Source organism: Lathamus discolor, chromosome 3 (genome assembly GCF_037157495.1).
Source record: "Lathamus discolor isolate bLatDis1 chromosome 3, bLatDis1.hap1, whole genome shotgun sequence".
Classification (NCBI taxonomy): Eukaryota; Metazoa; Chordata; class Aves; order Psittaciformes; family Psittacidae; genus Lathamus; species Lathamus discolor.
The window spans coordinates 20,612,970-20,624,372 of NC_088886.1; the positions used below are offsets into that span (position 1 = coordinate 20,612,970).

The following is an 11,403-nucleotide window of genomic DNA, read 5'->3' on the forward strand; positions in this document are numbered from 1 at the left end:
GCATGCATGTGCATGTGTGCAGCCTGTGCTGTTGTAGGATGTTGTCATGATGCTGATCTCAAACCCATGTGAGACTCACAGGAATGCAGGGGATCATGGAGGTGCAAATAATGGGAAAGACAACTGTCTCTGTTTAATGCATTTATCCAGTTAGGAAGTCTGCTGTGCCTTTGCCGCTCAGCTCTTGCGTGAGTGTGCCAGTGGTGGCATGGCTGGGTTAGAGGTGTCAGAAAAGCCTGGTGTGTCCCTACTGGATTGAAAGAGCAGGCTGAGAGGGACTGGATTTTACTGTGTGCGTGAGCAGGTTTCCTCTTCTGTCCCTGGCTGTGGCTTCCTGGGGAAAGGCGGCGACCGGGCACTGGGGAGTTATTTCACGAGCTGGGGAGGCTCTGTGCATCCTGAGCTTGTGGTGTGGCCACAGGGGGGCCATGTGGGGCAGGAGGAGGGGTCCTGCCAGGACTGGGGTGCACTGGGGTGCCCCCTAGTAGGGGGCAGGGGATGAACAGCCCGCACAACCGACACATCCCTTCCCACTCTTGTGGGTCACCTACAAGTAAGCCAAACCGATAGCGAGGATGGCTACTGCTCCAACCAGCTTGAAGAAGAGGGGCATGGTGGGAGCTGATGGGTGCTCCTCCACGAGCCGCGTCTGCAGGGGCTTGGTGATGCGCTGTCGCTGGGTGAGGATGGCCTCCCTGGCACCGGCCCACTTGCCTGGGCCCCGCAGGCGGTACTGGTATGGTGTGCAGGGCCCGAAGAAAACCTCCAGTGCCAGCTTGGGGTCGGTGAGGAAGAGGGTGAGCACGTTGGGCTTGACCCCCACCTGGCAGGCGAGCTCATCCATGTAGGGGATGTAATCCACCTGGATGGTGTGCCGCTGGCTCTTCACGTACCTGTGGACATGCAGGGTGAGCGGGTGGTAGAGGCAGAAATGGCAGATGCCTTGCACGCCAGCAAGGTGGTACGGAATGGGCCACCATTAGGAAGGATCAGAAGGGTGGGGTTAGAGCAGCTGAGCACATCCCTGCCATTTTTCGGCAATACCAAGTGTGCCTGGAAGCAGCACAGCACAGGAAGGATGCCCAACGTCAGCTGTACCCAAAACAGTGCCCTCCCTCTTCCCAGGGGGATCTTACTGTTTTGCCATTGCTTCTCTCTTCTGCTTGATGTCCGCCTCCATGCAGTGTCGTGGGGGAAGCTTGTTCAACCCTAGGGAGTTTAAGCCACAGCATGGCAGTGCTGGCAGCAATGGCTGGGATGTACATTGGCCATGCCATTGGCTACTGCCAGGATGGCACAGCCAGCTGCTGCCTCCCAGCCATGGCTGTGCACCTTTTAACCCAGCTCCAGGGGTGCTGGCTTAGGCTGCAGCCACAGGGGAGATTTGTTTCTCTTACCCTTGAAGATGCTGGTGGCCCAGCGACACTGGAGCTCAGAGATGGGCATGATGGCACCCAGGGGCTGGATGAGGCCAATGAAAGCCAGTGTTGGCATCTCTAGGTCAGGGGGGAACATGAATTTGTATAGTGGGATCTGGTTCTCCACCACCTTCACGCAGCCTTCGAGGAAGGGGAAGGAAAAGCTGTATCCTGTGGCAAAGACCACAGCATCAATGTCTTCCCTGGTACCATCTTCAAAGATGACAGACGTCTCTGTGAACTCCTGGATGTTTGGCTTCACCAGCACCCTGCCCGAAATGATGCGGTTGGGTAGGTCGTCGTTGATGGTTGGGTGTTGGTCAAGGACCCTGAAAGTACAAGGAGCCATGAGGGTGCTGCGGTGGGTGTCTCTGCTCCGTGTTGTGCTCCAGCCATGGCTCCCTGCTCTGTGGGTGCTGGTCCCCAGGGATGCTCATTTCCGGTGGGACTGTTCCCACAAGGATGCTTGGCAGGTGCCACTGCACTGCACCAAGGTTCCCTGGAAGGGGACCTTGGTGGCTCCCCAGAGCATTGCCTGGGCACCAGACAGCTATTAACCAGGTTTCCAGGGCTGGTGCCTTGGCCCAGCTCTGGCACACAGAGCATGGGAATGGCTGAGCAGTGCTGGACACGCGGGAGGCAGAGGGTCCCTCCTGGGAAGGGGGAGCATTTACTGGCACCTGTGCTTTGGCTTCAGGCCGTAGAGTGAGTGGTTGAACCTGGCGTTCAGCTGCTTCTCCAGAGAGTTGCTCACCATGGACTGGCTCAGCAGCTTCTTCAGGAAGGCATTGGTGCGGGTGGTGATGATAGTGTCAATGGGGTAGCCCTGATCTCCGACACGGTTGAAGATCCAAGCTCCACGGCGAGTGCTGAGGAAGACCTAGGCAAAGAAGTAAGTGTTGCCTCCTGCAGGCTTTGCAGGTCCTGAGGGGCTGCATGGGGGAGACACGTCCCTGCCCCAGGGTAGGTCCTCTTCCTGCTGGCCAAGCACTCAGCAAAGACCAGGAGGGATGAGAGAGCTGGTGGTCAGCACCTAGCAGGGTCAGGGAAGTAGGGAGCGGCCCAGGGGAAGCCCCATTCCAGGGCTCAGAGATGGAGATTGGGGTATCCATACAGGACCGAGGCTCAGCTGACGAAGGCTGGGATAATGGGAGCCAGCACCGCCAGCTGCAGTGAGTACCAGGACAGAGCAGTGGCTGTTCCAGCACGTTGGTGCCGCTGTCCTTGTGGAGCTGGCAGTGTCCCACGAGGCGCTGCCCTGGCCACCGGGACCCCAATCCTGCTGCTCACCTGCTTGGCTGTTTGGCTAATCTCCACAGCCAGGTCTGCCCCTGAATTCCCGATGCCAACGACAACGACCCTCTTGTCTGTGAAGTCCCGAGTGTCCTTGTAGTCTCGGCTATGGATGTAGTGGCCCTTGAAGTTGTTGATTCCTGTGGGCAGGGAGGAGGGATGCTTGGCTTCCTGGGCACTGGGCTGGAGGGTCACCTCCTGAAACACTGAGTTGGGGGTGTCTCCGGCCCTGGCAGACCCTTTCCTGGGCAGCATGGGAGCTCTCCTGGAGCTGTCTCAAGGCAGGGAAATGCTGAGGCCAGAAGGAAGAGCAAAAGGGAGAATAGGGACTGCCACAGCCAAGTTTTCTGGGGTCTCTTCTCATACCTGGGTGTGGGGCAGTACCTGGGAAGGTGCTCAGCGGGAGGTGGGCCTCAGTGTGGTGCCCGGTGCACACCAGCACAGCATCAAAGACGGCTGCCTCCTGCTTCCCCTCGCTCTCCGTCACCACCTCCCACTGGCCCGTGGCGGCGAAGTCGGGGCGCTTGGACACGCGGCACACGCTGGTCTGGGTGCAGGGGGAACGGGCGTCAGGCACCCTGTGCCCCAGCCGTGTTTCGCCGCTCACCCCAGCCCCTGGCGGCTCTCACCCTGAATCGGATGTGGCGGAGCAGGTCGAAGTGCTGGGCGTACATGCGGAAGTACTCCATGATCTTGGAGTTGTGCATGTAGTTGGGGAAGTCCTCAGGTATAGGGAAGTCACTGAAGCACATCATCTCCTTGGAGGTGTTTATGATGACAGAGCGGTAGATGCTGGCGCGGCCCTCCTCGGGGTGCTCCTGCAGGAGCGGACCATGGCCTTATGTGGTGAAGCACCATGATGGGGACGGATGGCTGGGGCTGATGTGGTGGCTCTTCACGTGGAGGCCCTGCCCTCAGCTTGCCCTCAGGACTCTGACACAGCTGGCTGCATGCCACCCCACCAGCAGCCACTGATGCCCCAGCTGCTGCGGTACTGACCCCCAGTAAGACACGTGGCCAGCAGGGTTTACCTCAAACCTCCAGAGCCCTCCAATGTCCTCGCTCCTCTCGAAGCAGATAGGCTCCAGTGACTCCTGCAGGCAGGCTTTGATTGCGCACAGCCCGCTGCTGCCCCCTCCAATGATGGCCACCCTCTTTGCCATGCTGCCCTCCACCTCTGGTCTCTGCCTGGAGACGGTGTCGGAGAAGGGTGTTTAGGAACACGGGTTGCAGCTGTGCAGTTTGGTCCTGTGCTCCAAAATTGTCACAATGTTAGGGGCAGCCCCCAAAGTTTTGTCTGGGACTGTGAGAGTACAGCTATCCCCCCGCACCAGAAGGAATCTGGTCACTGTTGAGGTTTTTCACCACTGCAGTGCTTATATCCAGACACCTGGAAGAAGTGCTATCAGGAGATATGGATTCTTGAAATCTCTCCCCTCATGGCATGTCCACACAATGGAGGCATGCTGGAGTGCTGTGCCCTCCCACGAGGACCCATGGCTCCCACCCTGGTGGACACAGCCCCTGCATCTGCACTTTGCCCTCCACCTTCCCCAGGGTAAATGCTGATGGTTCCACACCAGTACCTGCTGTGTGCTGGCACCCACCAGCACCCCCTCCACTGACCTGCAGCTGTGGGTTCAGCAGCCCGGGAAAGGCAAGCGCGGTTGGTAGGGAGTCAGTGACGATCTGTGTGCAGTTGTCCCAAATTTGGATACCTGACGCTGTCTTGGCTTTATGGTGCACGTCAGCGGTGATTGGGGCCTCCCACTTGGTCACTCCTCCCACATAGGGTAGAGGAAGCCAGCAACTGGTTGGCCCCGGATGCCTGCTTCACTTTTCCGGCAGCGTCGTTTGCCAGAGGTTCAGAAGGGAGAGGTAAGGAACTGTACCAGGCACCTTTCCAGGAACCGCAGTGCAGGGACACTGCAGGGACATGGGGTTACAGGACAGGCAGAGATGCAGCAGGTCCCCATGGTGAGAATACCAAGTAAACAAATGCTGCTCTGTACTTTTAACTCTGTAATTATCAACATGTCCTGTCCATGCAGGTGCCACGGGGCAGGCTGACACAGTGCAGGGCTTACCTTGAAGAGCCAGAGACCCCTGATATATCTGCTCCTCTCAAAGCAGGTGGGTACCAGCCCCTCATCCGGGCAGCATTTCAGGGCACATAGGCCAGGGGCACTAGCACCAATGATGGCTACTTTCCGGGCAGCCATGTCCTGCAGGACACAGTGGTGGCAGGGATGCTGGAGAGTCTTGTCTGGGGGCAAAACACACTTGGGGGTGTGCGGAGCCTGGTGGGTCACAGAGTGGGTGCACGGTGCCACTTGGTTGGGGATGGCTCTTCGGGTGCTTCCCCAGCCTGAGATCAGCTGGGCTGTCATAAAATGTGTTTCTTGCTGATATGATCTGCAGGTTCTCCCTGCTGCCCTGCCACACCTCCTGCCTACGCCTGCTCCTGCAAAGGGCTCATGAAAACCTGTAAGTGCATAACAACGCTGACACTGCCGTGGGAATTCCTGGGCTCAGGCTGAGATGTGGCCATGCTGCAGATTTTGACAGGTCATGGCGCTGAAAACAAAAGCTTGTGGATGCTGAGTTCACTGACAGCCGGCAGCTGTGCGGCCCTGGCATGTAGTGGCCAGGAACCCCATCACCTCTGCATGTCCCCAACTACACAGCAGTGGGGCCTGCGTGCAGGAGATGAGGGTGACACTGAGCTGTGCCACTGTGACTCCCGTGGCAGGACACACCCTGAGCTAGGTTGTTTTGCTGTGGATGCATGCATGTGCATGTGTGCAGCCTGTGCTGTTGTAGGATGTTGTCATGATGCTGATCTCAAACCCATGTGAGACTCACAGGAATGCAGGGGATCATGGAGGTGCAAATAATGGGAAAGACAACTGTCTCTGTTTAATGCATTTATCCAGTTAGGAAGTCTGCTGTGCCTTTGCCGCTCAGCTCTTGTGTGAGTGTGCCAGTGGTGGCATGGCTGGGTTAGAGGTGTCAGAAAAGCCTGGTGTGTCCCTACTGGATTGAAAGAGCAGGCTGAGAGGGACTGGATTTTACTGTGTGCGTGAGCAGGTTTCCTCTTCTGTCCCTGGCTGTGGCTTCCTGGGGAAAGGCGGCGACCGGGCACTGGGGAGTTATTTCACGAGCTGGGGAGGCTCTGTGCATCCTGAGCTTGTGGTGTGGCCACAGCGGGGCTATGTGGGGCAGGAGGAGGGGTCCTGCCAGGACTGGGGTTACTAGGGGGCAGGGGATGAACAGCCCGCACCCCCTGGCACATCCCTTCCCACTCTTGTGGTTCACCTACTGTCATGGTTTAAACCCAACCACAAAGCTCATTCTCTCACTCCCCTCCCCCTTTTGCCGTCCCCCTACACCCAGAGGGATGGAGAGGAGAATTGAAAAGAATGCAAGTCCCACGGGTTGAGATAAGAACAGTTTAGTAACTAAGGTATAACACAAATCACTGCTGCTGCCACCAATAATCATAATGATAAAGGAAATAACAAGAGGAAAGAATACAACACCTCAGCACCAGCCAACCAATAACTCACCCCACTCCTCCCATCCGAGCACTGACCCATACCTCATCCAACCCTGCAGTCCCCAGCCCTTCTGGGTAACTCCCCGTTACATCCTGGGCATGACGTGCTGTGGTATGGAATACCTCTTTGACTAGCTTGGGTCAGGTGTCCTGTCTCTGCTTCCTCCCCGCTTCCCCTCCTCCCTAGCAGAGCATGAGGCTCAGAAAGTCCTTGGCCAGAGCAAACATTTGAGCAGCAACTGAAAACATCGGTGTTATCAGCACTGTTCCCAGGCCAAAAAATCAAAACACAGCACCCACTAGCTACTAAGAAGGAGAAAAATAACTGCTACTGCTGAACCCAGGACACCTACAAGTAAGCCAAACCGATGGCGAGGATGGCTACTGCTCCAACCAGCTTGAAGAAGAGGAGCATGGTGGAAGCTGATGGGTGCTCTTCCATGAGCCGCGTCTGCAGGGGCTTGGTGATGCGCTGCCGCTGGGTGAGGATGGCCTCCCTGGCACCGGCCCACTTGCCTGGGCCCCGCAGGCGGTACTGGTATGGTGTGCAGGGCCCAAAGGCAACCTCCAGTGCCAGCTTGGGGTCGGTGAGGAAGAGGGTGGGCACGTTGGGCTTGACCCCCACCTGGCAGGCGAGCTCATCCATGTAGGGGATGTAATCCACCTGGATGGCGTATTGCCGGCTCTTCATGTATCTGTGGGCAGGGAGGGTGAGCGGGTGGTAGAGGCAGAACCAGCAGATGCCCTGCATGCCCAGAGGGTGGTATTTTATTGACCACCACTGGGAAGGATCAGAAGGGTGGGTTTTGAGCATCTGAGCACATCCCTGCCATTTTTCGGCAATACCAAGTGTGCCTGGAAGCAGCACAGCACAGGAAGGATGCCCAACGTCAGCTGTACCCAAAACAGTGCCCTCTCTGTTTTTGGGGGATTCTTACTGTTTTTCTGTTGCTTCTCTCTTCTGCCTGATGTCCGTCTCCATGTAGTGCTGTGGGGGAAGCTTGTTTAGCCCTGTGGAGAATGAGCCACAGCATGAGAGTGCAGCACCACACTGGCAACAGTGACCACTGCGGTGCTGCCCTTGCCCGGGTGGCGTACCCCAGCCAGCATCACTGTGGTGGACAGTCTGGCACCTGAAGCATGGCCAAACTCCTTGAAATATGAAGGAGCAGCCCAGGGGGCTCAGGATCTAGATGCCCCTGAGCCACTCAGGCAAAAGCCAGTCTGTAAAGTGGCCATGCCATCACCCACTGTGAGGATGGCACAGCCAGCTGCTGCCTCCCAGCCATGGCTGTGTGTCTTTTAACCCAGGGGTGCTGGCTTAGGCTGCAGCCACAGGGGAGATTTGTCTCTCTTACCCTTGAAGATGCTGGTGGCCCAGCGACACTGGAGCTCGGAGATGGGCATGATGGCACCCAGGGGCTGGATGAGGCCAATGAAAGCCAGTGTTGGTATCTCTAGGTCAGGGGGGAACATGAATTTGTAGAGGGAAATCTCGTTCTCCACCACCTTCACGCAGCCTTTGAGGAAGGGGAAGGAAAAGCTGTATCCTGTGGCAAAGACCACAGCATCAATGTCTTCCCTGGTACCATCTTCAAAGATGACAGACGTCTCTGTGAACTCCTGGATGTTTGGCTTCACCAGCACCCTGCCCGAAATGATGCGGATAGGCAGGTCATCATTGATGGTTGGGAGTGTCTGATTAACCCTGAAAGTACAAGGAGCGCACAGCCCGCTGCTGCCCCTCCAATGATGGCCACCCTCTTTGCCATGCTGCCCTCCGCCTCTGGTCTCTGCCTGGAGACAGTGTTGGAGAAGGGTGTTTAGGAGCACGGGTTGCAGCTGTGCAGTTTGGTTCCTGTGCTCCACAATCTTCACAATCTTAGGGGCAGCCCCCAAAGTTTTGTCTGGGACAACAGCAGTGATGTTGTGGGGACATGGGGTTACAGGAAAGGTGGAGATGTGGCCAGTCCCTTTGGTGTGCATCTTTAGTAAACCAACACTGCTCTGAATTTGTACCTCTTATTACCTGGGGTCAGGTGGGATAGGGTTAATTTTCTTCTTAGTAACTTGTGTAGTGCTGTGTTTTGCATTTAGTCTGAGAATAATGCTGATAACACACCAATTTTTTACTTGTTTCTAAGTAGTGATTACCTTTGAGGACTTCTAGTCTCTCATGCTTTGCAAGTGAGGAGATGCAGAAGAAGCCAGGAGGGAGCAGATAGAGGACACCTGACCCAGACTAGCCAAAGGGTATTCCATACCACAGCATGTCATGTGCAGTATATAAACTTAGGGGAGTCACCCAGAACGGACTAATTGCTGCTCAGGTCAGGCTGGCTATCAGCCAGCAGGTGCTGAACAATTATATTGTTCATCGGTTGTCTCTCTTGGATTTTCTTCGCGTTTCTTTTTTCCCTTTCATTATTTTTTTTTCATTTCAATTGTTGAACTGTTTTTATCTCAACCCATGGGTTTTATCTTTTTCTCATTCTCCTCCTCATCCCATGGGGTGTGAGGAGCGAACAATCAGCTGGGTAGTACTTAGTTGCTGTCTGGGTTTAAACCATGACAGAGAATCATCCCAGCCATGGTACCTGGGGACACACATGGTTCCAGCTGCTCTGCTGGCACCAGGTACCACATTGCCTATGTCCCCCCTGCCCCTGGGCTCGGCATGTTTGCACAGTGTCCCTGGAGCCATAGCTCACTCCTGGGCCATTGGAGTCACAGGTGGGGCCAGCGGGACCTGGGTGCGAGGAGCACTGTGCTTCTGGGGTGTCGCTGGTACCAGGGTGGTTGGGGTGGTTGGGCCTGTTAGGAAAAGGCTTTCCCTGGCAGCAGGAGTCACAGACCAGGTGGCTCTGGAGCACACCACTGGCTCCTGGCACACCTGCAGCTGGACAGCCGCTGGGGGCTGCAGGGGAAATTTGCTCTCCCGTGTCAGGGGAACTTTGCCCCAGAGCAGGGTTGTGGAGAGGTCAAGCTCCGCAGCTGAGAGGTTTTTAACCTTCTAAAAGTCATAGTATGTTTGCAGTAAATAAAGCTGTGATAAAGGTGTAATAAAGCTCTTTCTGTCACTTGCGTTGACAAGGCTGACCTCTGTCTGGTCAGAGGCACCAAGCTGCCAATCCACACTCTGCCTGTCTGTTGAAAAGCATCAGAAGCATCTCCTACCGGGCTGGCGGATCGGCAAGTGGATCAGCACGGGAAAGGCAAGCAGGCAGCATTGGCAGTACTTCTCTCCCTGTTCCACTTGCAGCTGGCTCTGGCTCTTTCAGGCTCTGCAGGAATGGCCAAGGTGACAGGTACAGGGGACTTCCAGCTTTCAACCCCACCGCTGTGCTATGAAATCTCTGTGCAGGTTGCGTTTGAATTTGCCCTTCTTCCTTGGCAGCTATAAGAGATGGACTGTGGCCCCACCTGTGCTTGGGCTCATTACCTGGCTGAACTTCACCATGAAGCAGAGGTGACTGTGGGAGTGCATCATGGACAAACCATGGCATTTCAGTCAAGATCAGCTTGTTGATGTCAGCAGGAAAGCCACTGTCCCCATGCCTGGCCAGGATGTAGTGTGTGTTGGGCAGTGCATGCAGACACATCTGCTCAGGTCTTCCACAGTGGGCAGAAGTACTATGGGGCAAACCGAGCAGAAAGCACCAGTCTCTTGTCACCAGCAGTTACAAGTGATTATCACAAGAGGAGACCAAAGGTCTCGCTGGGGAAGGTGGAAAGAAACAGAGCAGAGGTGACAGGGTGGCTGGGCAGCCCATGACAAAGTGGGGCTGTGCACTGGAGATAGCGGGTGCCATCAAGCAGCTTGTGGAGGGTCCTTCAAGTGAGCTTGGAGCAACTTTTGGCATGGACATGTACGTAGGAACAAACCACATATGCAGAGGGTTGCTGCCGTACTCCTTCTGGCTGGAGAGGAAGATCCCAATGGCTCTAAGAACACTTGGACAAAAAGCACCCTGTGTTTGGGAAAGAGTAGAGCTAGGATGTTTTGGCACAGCTCAGTAACCCCTGATCACCCCAAACTCTGACCACACTGGTTTGTGCTGCATGCCCGCGATCTGCAGCCACCAGAGAACTCATCTCTGCCTTGAGGTGGGAGGGCTGGTGGAGTGGCTGTGTGCTGCTGTGCACACTCTGGACTGGCCCAGCCTGCTGCCAGGCATGCGGTGCAAGCGGGTGATCGGTTGTTTTGGTTGCTGGAGTGCCAACCCCCAGCTGTTAGCTCAGGGCTCAGCTCTGGGGGAACCTTGCCGTGTCAAGTGCTTTCATTGCAGCCCCTGTATAATTGACGGTGGGTGACAGACAGAAATAGGATGCTTGGACCAGTGGCCCTCAGGCTGCTCCTGCACACTTCACCCAGAGAAACAGCATGCATAAAACACTGACTAGTTTTAGTATAACTTAATTCATGCTTTCCAGGCATTGAGTGTGCTAATGGACCCAAATGGTCATGATGAGCCTTACCTGGGCCCAAACCCCTCCCTCCCCGTGCCACGAGCACTATTTAAGTCCAGTCCAGAGCCCTCACGCTCTACCTGGCTGTGGTTCTTGCTGGTGTGGATGCTGTGCTTTTCTGGCTTAGTTTCAGCACTGGCTTATTACAGAAGTGCCTCATGGCGCTCTTCTGCCAAAGACAAGCAGTTTTCTGTGAAATACAGGCTGCCAGGACTAATGGTGCCAGGGTAGGAGAGCCAGCCCACCAGCCAGCATGGGGAGCTGTGGTGGTGGTTGGCAGAGCCAGAGCCTCTTGCTACAGGAGGTGCAGGTAAGACTCAGCTCCTGGGGCTGCCCAGCAGCCTGGGTGAGTGTGAGCTGCTGGGCTATGGGGAAGGGGCTCGTGCTGCAGTAGGCTGTCAGCAGCACTGGTAGCATGCTGGCAAGCAGGAACTACTGTGAATGTGCTGTACCCCCTTGTAGACTAAAAGCCCTGTGGAGGGGATAAGCAGTTATGAAGTTCTGCACAAGGTCTTCAGGAGGAGGCTGCTGTTAGCAGATGCTTCCCCCATTACCTGCTGTCTTGGAGATGGCACAGATGGACCAAACCTTTGGTTGCACCTTTTCTCTCCATGACACTGGGAGCCAGGTGCCTCTGTCCTCACTGCTTTAAGATCTGTTCTC

At 55.9% G+C, this 11,403-nt stretch overlaps 2 protein-coding genes across 2 annotated transcripts; both read right to left on the reverse strand.

Moving 5' to 3' along the window:
- Nucleotides 1–128: 128 nt before the first annotated feature.
- On the reverse strand, nt 129–4,484 carry LOC136011712 (flavin-containing monooxygenase 5-like). Its single transcript, XM_065673962.1, has 9 exons — nt 4,338–4,484; nt 3,743–3,899; nt 3,341–3,529; nt 3,096–3,258; nt 2,709–2,851; nt 2,099–2,298; nt 1,398–1,747; nt 1,137–1,209; nt 129–893 (listed from the first exon to the last, which is right to left on the reverse strand). The coding sequence occupies exons 2-9, from the start codon at nt 3,872–3,874 to the stop codon at nt 548–550; spliced, it is 1,596 nt and encodes a 531-aa protein (XP_065530034.1). The 5' UTR covers nt 3,875–3,899; nt 4,338–4,484; the 3' UTR covers nt 129–547.
- A 1,712-nt stretch (nt 4,485–6,196) lies between these two features.
- Nucleotides 6,197–11,403, reverse strand: LOC136011351 (flavin-containing monooxygenase 5-like). The gene is made up of 2 exons (XM_065672994.1): nt 7,578–11,403; nt 6,197–7,203 (listed from the first exon to the last, which is right to left on the reverse strand). The coding sequence occupies exons 1-2, from the start codon at nt 8,254–8,256 to the stop codon at nt 6,620–6,622; spliced, it is 1,263 nt and encodes a 420-aa protein (XP_065529066.1). The 5' UTR covers nt 8,257–11,403; the 3' UTR covers nt 6,197–6,619.

Excerpts from the sequence above, each read along its gene's own strand:
- LOC136011712 (XM_065673962.1), bottom strand. The coding sequence starts at position 3,874 with ATGGCAAAGAGGGTGGCCATCATTGGAGGGGGCAGCAGCGGGCTGTGC. Across the intron at positions 3,530-3,742 it reads GAGGGCTCTGGAGGTTTGAG|GAGCACCCCGAGGAGGGCCG; the intron begins GTAAACCCTGCT and ends CCGCTCCTGCAG. Across the intron at positions 2,299-2,708 it reads TTAGCCAAACAGCCAAGCAG|GTCTTCCTCAGCACTCGCCG; the intron begins GTGAGCAGCAGG and ends TTCTTTGCCTAG.
- LOC136011351 (XM_065672994.1), bottom strand. The coding sequence starts at position 8,256 with ATGCACACCAAAGGGACTGGCCACATCTCCACCTTTCCTGTAACCCCA. Across the intron at positions 7,204-7,577 it reads GCCTAAGCCAGCACCCCTGG|AATCCCCCAAAAACAGAGAG; the intron begins GTTAAAAGACAC and ends AAAAACAGTAAG.